Source organism: Bos taurus, chromosome 13 (assembly GCF_002263795.3).
Source record: "Bos taurus isolate L1 Dominette 01449 registration number 42190680 breed Hereford chromosome 13, ARS-UCD2.0, whole genome shotgun sequence".
Classification (NCBI taxonomy): domain Eukaryota; kingdom Metazoa; phylum Chordata; class Mammalia; order Artiodactyla; family Bovidae; genus Bos; species Bos taurus.
In genome coordinates, this window is record NC_037340.1 from 59,819,296 (window position 1) to 59,828,591 (window position 9,296).

At 55.3% G+C, this 9,296-nt stretch overlaps 1 protein-coding gene across 6 annotated transcripts in view; it reads right to left on the reverse strand.

The window, feature by feature from the left end:
* Positions 1 to 9,296, reverse strand: part of SNPH (syntaphilin) — a 45,084-nt gene that overhangs the window by 4,516 nt on the left and 31,272 nt on the right. For 2 of the 6 annotated variants that reach the window (XM_010811622.4, XM_059893003.1), the window contains 3 exons: positions 6,219 to 6,315; positions 5,422 to 5,628; positions 2,982 to 3,131 (listed from right to left, as the gene is read on the reverse strand). In XM_010811622.4, the coding sequence (XP_010809924.1) occupies positions 2,982 to 3,131; positions 5,422 to 5,628; positions 6,219 to 6,268 (407 nt within the window). In that variant the 5' untranslated portion in view covers positions 6,269 to 6,315. Of the gene's footprint in view, positions 1 to 2,981; positions 3,132 to 5,421; positions 5,629 to 6,218; positions 8,449 to 9,149; positions 9,239 to 9,296 lie in introns of those variants that run through there. The other 4 variants (XM_025001171.2, XM_025001172.2, XM_015474253.3 and 1 more) reach the window with 4 other exon arrangements.

The window sequence follows — 9,296 nt, forward strand, 5'->3', positions numbered from 1 at the left end:
GATGCTGTCTTCCTCATCCTCTTTACTCCACCGGGGAAGCAGTGGGGGTGGGAGAGGGGTGAGGGGTCAGGACAGAGGAGCCCCTTCCTTGGGGACAAGAAGCCACCATCGCATTCCCACCCCCTAGAGCCGAAATGCCGACGACCGCCCACTTTTACCTCCACTACCCAAAGAAGAGAGTCGATGATGAAGACCTCAGTTAAAAATGCAGTTGCTGTAAAAACTTAATACATCCATTTAAAACTCTTAACATAAAACAACAAAAACAAAACCTAAAATCTCTGCTCTGCCCAGAGGGATGTGGCCTCCTACAAAAGCCGGTGCTGGAAATTTTCAGTGGAGGGTTATCTGGCCAGAGACTGCGGGGAGAGGGTGACAAACCACTTTGTTTTTATGAGAGAAATTACTGCCGTGAATGTAGCTGATAATGTTACATCTTCCCTCCAGGGGAGGGGTGAGAAGTGGTGGATGAGTCCGAGGAGAGTGATGAGAACAGAGTGGCTGTCTTATCTGTGCTAGATGTGTCCTTCTTGTAAGTACTGTCGAGAGGAGAGGCCCAGAAGATTGCTGAAAAAGGCACAGAGCTACTCCCAAGAGGAGAGGCAAGAGCAGGCAACATGGACTGTCAGAAGAGTCTCCGCCAGAAACTCTCAGGCCTTTAAAATCCCTGAGGCTTAGATGAATCTGGGGGGCAGTGCAGGGGAGGGAGGTGAAGTAGGAAATGATGCCATCTAGTCCAGAGGTAAAGCCAGGGTGAAACTCATCAGGATGAGCTAAAAGCAGTAAGAAAGGAGGAAAATCTTTCATGGAACTGAACTCAACCTGCACACAGACACTCATCCCAAACCCTCCATTCACATAAATAAAATCCAAATGGCATACCTGTCGCTTTGGGGTTTATAAGGCCAGCAGAGTGACCAACCCAGATCCAGCATCGTGCTCTTTTCAAAGGCAGATTAGAAATTCAGGAAATGGGCCCAGGAATTTCACTCCACAAAACACTGAAGGGCCTGGGCCCTGGGGGGCTGCAGGGGCCACAAGATCAGCAGTGGCATCAACTGGAAGGGGCAGAAGGGAAGGAAGGGCTGCCCAGCAGGGCCCAGCTTGGCGATGGAAGTGGGGTGGCAGCGGGGACCTGCAGGGGCTCAGAGCTCCCACAGGTGCGGAGAAGACTGTCCACTCCTCCTGCCTTGCGGTGGAGGGCTCACTCTAGGGTAATACTGCTCACTGACGCTGAGCCCTGGGAGGAAGGGTGAGTTTGGAAGAAGGGACTGGGCGTGATCAGCTGGGCTGGGCCTACTCCTCCTTGGAGCTGGCAGGACCCCAGAGCTGTGGCTTCCCAGCCCTGTCTCGGTCTCAGGTGGTCTGTGGGATGTTATATTTGAACTGGGTCTTGAAGGATAAATTTGCCAAGGAAGTGAGATGGGGAAAAAGGGCGTCTTGGAAGTGGGGATACAGTGTATGAAAGCACAGAGTGTAAAGCCATCTTTGAGGAGCAGGCAGGCTACTGCGGGAATGAGAGCATCACTGTTCACAGTGTGTGTGGAGGGTGACAATACAGTAAGTAGAGAGCGGCCAAGTTACCGCACGAGTCGTGGGTGGAGAGGCTGAGGAGCCGAGGTGCAGGCATGTCCAAAGCAGGGCATCCTGCCCAAACCACACAGGGCAGGTGGCCTGCTCTGAGCCACAGGGCAGTCCTGGAAAGGCAAGAGGGAAATGGGCTGTCTGCTCCCTGAGGACAGCAGAGCAAAGGGCCAAGCAGACCCAGGGCATCACTGAGAAGAAAATGGGAAATAGAAATCCTGGCTCTGCAGACAAGGAGGCCCACAGAATGCTGCCTGTGACCTCCTCAAGTTCCAAACCACAACAAATACAGACTGAATGGGGTACTTGGCAGAGCTCTGGTCAAGAAAGATGTGGTCTTACTTACTTATTATATATATATATATATATATATATATATATATATATGTATGTATATGTATAATAGACACATTCACAGAGGGAGAAAGATTAGTGGCTGCCAAGGATGGGGTTCTTGGGGGAGAAATGGGAGCATGATTGCTACTGGGAACAGGGTTTCTTTCTGGAGTGATGGAAACATTCTAGAATTAGATACTCTTGATGGTTGCACCATTCTGTGAATATACTAAAAAACCACCTAATTGTTTACTTTAGATAAGTGAATTGTATAGTACGTGAATTATATCTCAATAAAATTGTCCTATTAAAAAAAGAAAAGATGAAGGAAGCTGTAGTCATGGTGCCCTGACCCCCAGTGCCCTGCACGGCGCCTTGTCCAGCTCACAGTTAGCTGTGTATCTGAATCCATACAGTTTGGAGAAGATGGGTAGATGATGCAAAGGTCAGAGGGCAGCCCTGAAGCTTCCATCATAAAGATGAAGCCACCAGCCTGGAAAGGTGAAGGCTGGGAGGGTCAGGACTGGCCCTCAGGTCTGGAGAATGAGCTCAGACAGGCTCACGGAGTCTCCTGGAAGACCCCTGGGCTGGGTGGGCGTTCAGAGAAAGGTTCCTCGCAATGAATGAGGAAGAAGGCACCTGGGCCTGAACGGTAGGTCAGGAGCCCCTGGTGACCCCCTGGGAGGAGGCCAAGGAGGGTTAACAGGTTGTTTCCCTCCCCCCCCCCCGCCCCCGCGGTCCCCCCTCCAACCTCCCCGCCCCGCGATGGGCAGGTCAGCCGGGAAGAATGCCCTGGGCTCCTACTCCCCAGGTAGAAAGGAGCCAGGGCACGAGAAGTGGCCAAAAGGGGCTGCCAGGCTCCGACCGAGAGAGCACTGCCTTGGAGTGAGAGGGAAGGCGGGGAGGCCGGGGAAACTGCTTTCGGCCTGGTCCTAAGCAGCCACCTGAAGCTTCAAGGAGCAGCTGAGGGAGGGAAGGGACGGGTGGGGTTTTGCGGGAGAGAGGAGCCCCCAGCCACTCCTTCCTCCCAGAGATGCCACGGGCCCTGGCCTCCTGCTCACCGGTCCTGGAGCCGGTCCTGCGTGTCCTTCAGCCGGGCCTTCAGGTGCCGGATGCACACCTCCTTCTGCTGCAGGGGCGTCAAGTACTGCTCCGGGGTGGGGGGCTTGATGCCATGGTTGTCACTGCACAGCGTGTACTTCATGGAGCGCCTGCCAGGGGGCGCTCGTCAGCGGGGAGCGAGGAAGGGGCCTGGCGATGCGCGGGGCCCCCAGGAGAGGGCCCCGTCCACCCATCCTGGTGCCCCGCCCACTCACCCTGGAGCCCCGCCCACCCATCCCGGTGCCTCACTCCCCTCTGGTGCCCGGCCCCCCCTCCCCGCCTCCAGCGCCTTGCAGGCCAGGCCTCCCCCTGTGCCCCTGTGGGCATGAGAACACCCGGCCCTTCTGGAAGGTAGGTTTTATTAAGGTTCTTTGAGGGAAGAGCATAGCGTCGAGGTGGGGAGGTCAGGGCTCCTCTAGCTCGGGGTGGGGAGATACATCACAAAGCATGTGGACAAGCCTGGTACCACCCAGGGCTTGCGCTGCAGCCCAGGGCTGAGTCTCCCATCCCAGAGAATAAAGCTGAGACAGGGAGAAGCCTGTCTCTCTCCATGTAATTATCCCGGGGCTTGCCTGGTGGGCAAGGACTTATCCGTTGTATATGTGAGTGACTGGGTGTGCAAATCTAATCACTGTACCGCAAGAACCATATGAGCTGGCTCTGTGTTGTCGTCGTCACCATCGCCTAAACGTTCATTTTGTGTAAGGCAGGTACCGAAGTGGTAGCCTGTCATTTCCCTGGCATAAGGTGGGTGATAGTTAATATAAAATTAATGGTGTGTAAGTTTTCTCACTGTTCTACAGCTGTGCCTTCAGAGGATCACATTACCCTACAGTAGGCCTTTCTCTGGTAATTGGAGAAACTGCCTATCAGTCTGTCATCACTGTAAGTGGTTTTTAGACAAATGTAACAATGTTTCTCATACCATATTATGAATATGACTGTAATACTGTATGCCATAAAATTTTTATAACGATTCATTCATTAGATAGGCTAGGCTACCCTGAAGCAATCGTATTGCTGCTTCTTTGTTATCAATGTGTATTGTTATCAATACATGCATCATTATACCTGTAAGTAAATATGAATTTCTTTTTCACATGATCTTTTCATTTTTGATGTCTAGTCTTAGTGATGCATATAATCCCTACAGCGCTTTGTGTCATATAAGACAATACTGACGTCCTGACAGGTGATTCATCTTAAAAACAATGTAAACATACCATGTCAATATATACAGTGCTGTAAACATATTCTCTTGTGCTTATAATTTTCTTAACATTTTGTTTTCTCTAGTTTACTGTATTGTAAGCATATTGTTGATAGTACATATAACACGCCAAATATGTGCCAGTCAACTGATTATGTTATAAAGGCTTCTGCTTGACAGTAGGCAGTTACGTTTTGGGGCAGCCAAACGTGATGTGTGGATTTTCAACTGCACAAGGGGTCAGTGCCCCAACCCCCCTGTTGGACCAGGGTCAACTATTCTAGGACACTATTCTAGGACACACGTTCACACAAATGCAGGTCAATCCTTCCCATCTGCACGTGCCCACTCATGTTCTAGAGGCACATGGGAGCCCAGATGTGCATTGACTGTTCATAACATCGACCTGTTCATAGCTGTACCCTGAGGTGGAGGCAGGCTGGACATGCACTGCTCCCAGCAGCCACACTCCCCTGCATGGGGTGGTGCAGATGTGCATGTGTGTTGAGCACACCCAGCTCCCACCAGTGCCAAGGAGGAGGAGTTCCCACCCAGAGGAGGTGGGAGGGCCAAGGCTTTCATCCAGGGGTCAGGAGCACCCCTATCCCACCAGCAGACCACAGCCTAGCCTCCTCAACTCACAGCTTCCTGCCTTCTCCCCAACAGAACTCCCATTTTGCTTAGGTGGCCCTGCACGTGGAAGCACTAACCCTCCCTGAAGCCAGTCAGTCACACCTGGCACCTGCCAGCACAGTGTAGACAGAATTTACTGGGGAACGTGTCGTGTCTCAGAAAACATGAGCCTGGCGTAGAGGGGAGTGGGGGTTGGCCTTCTGCCTTCTTCTTCCCTGGACGTGGACCTGATGCCTGAAGGTGTCAGAGCCAGCTGTACACCAAGGATGGTGGAGGTGGGGTCCTCGACACTTTAGGGAGTTGCCCACTTCTGGCCCCTTGTTCTGAAAGCATCACCCCTAGTTTGTCTCAGCCACTGTCTTTGGTTATGTGTAGCTGGGTATGATCATATCCATCTTACAGATGGGAAACTGAGGCTCAGAGAGAAGGGACTTTCTCAAGGTCACACAACCAGGGAGTGTGCTAGAGTTGGGGATGGTTAGAACACCCACACCCCCCAGGCCCCAAGGCGTTCAGGTTCCCCGCCAGCTGGGAGGCAGAAGGGAGGGGCTGGTTACCTGGGCGTGGGGCTGCTGTCACTGCCCTTGCAGGAGCCTGAGTTGCTGCTGCTACTGAGAGAAGAGGTGCCGTAGGCATCCCGCACACTCACGGGTGGAGAGGTGCGCCTGGAGGCAGGGAGAAGAGGCAGGTGCTCGTTCTGGCTGGTGGGCAGCTGCGGACACTGGGCGAACACCGCCAGGCCGCTGCGGCCCAGAGGGCCCCCACTTTGGGGTCACCGCCGGGGAGAGAAGCAGAGGGGAGAGTGGGGGGACAGAACAGACAGGGGTGACAGAACAGACAGTGCAAATGAAGATGGAAAACCAGGAGGCAGGTCCTCCTGGCTCCCCAGGACAGAGGCGGAGGCTGAGCAGGGCTGTGGGCCAAGGGTGGGGCCCAGCTACCCCTAGCGAGGGTCCTCAACATCCAGGGTCCCTCAAGCCCAGAGGGAAAGGGCCCTGCGTGAATTGAGACGGAGGTGGAGAGGACCGGGCAGGCAGGCATAGGGGCAGGAGGAGGGGCATGCGTGGAGTCTGGGTGAGCCCGGCTGGAAGGCTACATGCTGTCTTTGTGAGGATGGAACAACAATATTAATGATGGGAAGGATCCAGTGGTTTAAGTCTTCAGAGAACTTTTCTATCCACAGTGTCATCTGAGCCCTTAAATAGTTCCTGAGGCAAGTGTCAGCAAGCCCATTTTAAAGACGGGAAAAATGGGGGCAATGACTTGCTCCAAGACAAGTGGGTGGTGGACTGGAGGCAGAGACCCCCTCCCCCCACTTTCAGAGGCCAAGACTCCGGGCAAGGGGGAGACTCACCTGCGGGATCCACCAGAGGCCCGTCTACCACCTGGCAGGGACATGGCCATGAGGCTGCGGGTCCGGGTGAGGGGCGGGATGGGCGGTGTCCCCGGGGCTGAGGAGAGAGGGCGGGTTGGGGGGGCCGTGGGGAGGGCCGGGCCCGGCCACGTCATCCTCTCGCTGGGGCCGCTGCCCGGCATGGCTTCTCCTCTCACCCTTCAGCAGGACACTCGGGACTAGGCAGGGGGCTGGCAGGCAGGCTCTGCCCACGACTGCCTCCACCAGTGAATTTAGCAGGCTCCCACCACCCAACTTAAAATCACGGTCGTCAGAGCCTCAGGACGGCCAGAAATCATCAGTCCAGCCCCGTGTCCTCAGATGAGTGGATGGTGCCCCAGAAGAGCAAAGGCCTCCCCCCAGGTCACACTGGCACTGGGGCAGGGCCTCCTGGTTGCCTCAGCCCAGCACTGAGTCTGGCTGTGAGCCAGGGTCCCTGGACCCCTGACTCTCAGACCCCCACCCCTGTGCTGGTCAATCCACCCTCCTCCTTGGATGGGGACTGCAGGCTGGAGGACTCCTGGAGCATCACCAGGAAGCCCAGATTAGGCTGGGCTAGTCTTGACGTCCTTCCCAGGGTGCCTGTTGGTGCGAGGCTCGGGGCTTCCCGTCTATAGGGGAGACAAGACAGACCAACACACCAGCACACGTGTAGAAAGACATATGGATACACATGAACATGAAAAGGTACCGCATCCCTGCCATTCCAAGGTGTGCCGCACAGGGCTCAGTGAACATGCTCAGGGGGCCTGTCCACAATGCAGGGCATGCAGCCCTTGCCCACCCCACCTCCACTGCCCACATGCTACACACAGGCATGCCTGTGCCCATCCATGCAAATGCGCATGCTCATTTTGGGATGCACGAGGAACTCAGGGCACAGGCTCAAAGCAAATGAGGAAGGAGACAGATGGGAGAAGAAGACACTCCCCCACCCATTCAGAGCATCACTGTAGGCTGGACCCAGTAGGAAGGGACCATGCCTGTGGAGATCCATCCTCGGCCCTCTTGACAAGTGGGTAGGGAGACTCAGATCTGGGCTCCTGCCTGGGGATCCCTCGGGCCCTTTCCTGGGTAGGGGCTTGGGTTCTGAGGGCAGCTCTACAGAGGTTTAAGGGAGGGAGAGGCCCCATGCTGGGCTGTGTTGGCTGTTGTGGGAGGTCTGTGCTGGGCTTCAGCCCAGAGCCCCTAAAGGCCAGGGAAGGGAATGGGCCTGGACTCTTTGCAGCCAACATGCTAGTTCTGTGCCAGCTCCAGAGACCCCAGTCCCCTCCTTCTACACTCAGAGCAGGGACTAAGGACAGTCGCCTGGGTTACAGGACTCGGCCGAGGACACCGTGCACTGGACCTTCCTCCATGCTGGGAGAGAAGCCGTTGCCAAGCCCTACTCCACGCCAAGACCCCGTGCTAACCACGTTACGTACATTACGCCATCGACTCCTCCCAACAATCCTATGAGGAAGTGCTGTGATTAGTCCCTTTACAGATGAGGAATCTGAGAGGGAAGGGACTGCCTGAGTCCCTGCCCCAGTGGGGCAGGGCCAACACCTGAGCCAGGCCAACACCAGATGCTGAGGGGCTGGATCACGAAGCACGGATCCCCTGCCCAGGGCACCACCCCTTCCCACGTCAGGGCCTCCGAGGATCCCGGCCGCCCCGGCCAGTGGTGAGGCTGCCTCCTGAGCAGACAAAGGTGCTGCTCAGGTGGCCTGTTTCCTGGCTGGGACACAGACATGGTCTGTTCCCTTGAGGGCCTGGACATAGCCAGCATTGTCTGCCCAGAGGTGTCAGGTGCCAGGTACAGGAGCCGCCGGCACCCCACCTGTTATCTGAGCTGCTCGACCTGACTTGGCAATGCATCCCACCCACCATGCCTCAACCACCCAGGCAGGCCTCCTGGAATCGCAGGGCTGGCCCTCAGAGGAGGAACCGTGGGACAGGGGCTGGGGGGACAAGGGTGCTCCTTCATACTTGCCAGGAGGCCACCAATGTCTTAACACCTCCTAGGCACAGGAGGGCCTCAACCAGGAGCATGGGGGAGGGGCTGATTGTCCTTACTAGTGGGTGGACAAGGGCTTCAAGGATCACCTGTCTTTTTTCTTTTTTTAATTGGAGGATAATGGCTTTACAATATTGGGTTGGTTTTTGCCATATAGCAAAGTGAATCAGCTATATGCACACACATACCCCCTCCCTTTTGAGCCTCCCTCCCACCCCCCACCCCTCATTCTACCCCTCTAGATTGTCACAGAGCACGGAGCTGAGCTCCTTGTGCTATACAGCAGCTTCCCACTAGCCATCTATCTTATGGGATGTATATATGTCAATGCTATGCTCCAATTCATCTCCCCCTTGATCATCTGTCATTGACAGACCTCGTCTGTCTGCTACCAGGTGACCATGCTGAGTGCTATTATGTGCCTTGGCCCATTATTCAAAATAAAAATCCTTCGAGGCAGGATCTGTTATTACATTTGGGTCCAAGGTCGCACAGCTGCACGTCCAATAGACCCTGGCCTCTAGCCCCAGTCAGCCTGGCTTCACTGGCCATCCTCCCGTCATCACTTCTGGCTTTTGGGAGGATGCTGTGCCTTCAGGAGGACCTTCAGAGAGGCAGGACTCAGAGCTGAGGCCAGGTCTCGCTCTTCCAAGCTAGCTCTGGTGAGTGTTGCTAAGGAGCTTGCAAAGCCTGGGTGGAGCTCTAGGCTCCAGTCCTGGGAGGCAGGCACCAGGCCCGCTTTGCCTTGGAGCTGCGTGTGGCCTTATACAATGAAGGCTTTGTCCCCATTCCTACCTTGCTTGGCAACCAATCCCACACCTCCCTCCTCTCTTGCTCCCTCTTCCTTCCTCTCTGGCCTGGGGAGGGGTGGGGCAAGGGGATGGCATTTGTACCTGGATGGAGCCGACAGTCTCCTGGGAGGCCAAAGACAGCCATTCATCTGGGACAGAGGTGGAAGTGGCATTTCCCCTGCTGGGATGAGACCTTGCAGGCTGGAGTCCCTCTGGGAGGGCAGAAGATACCCAGGCCCAAAGGGAGTC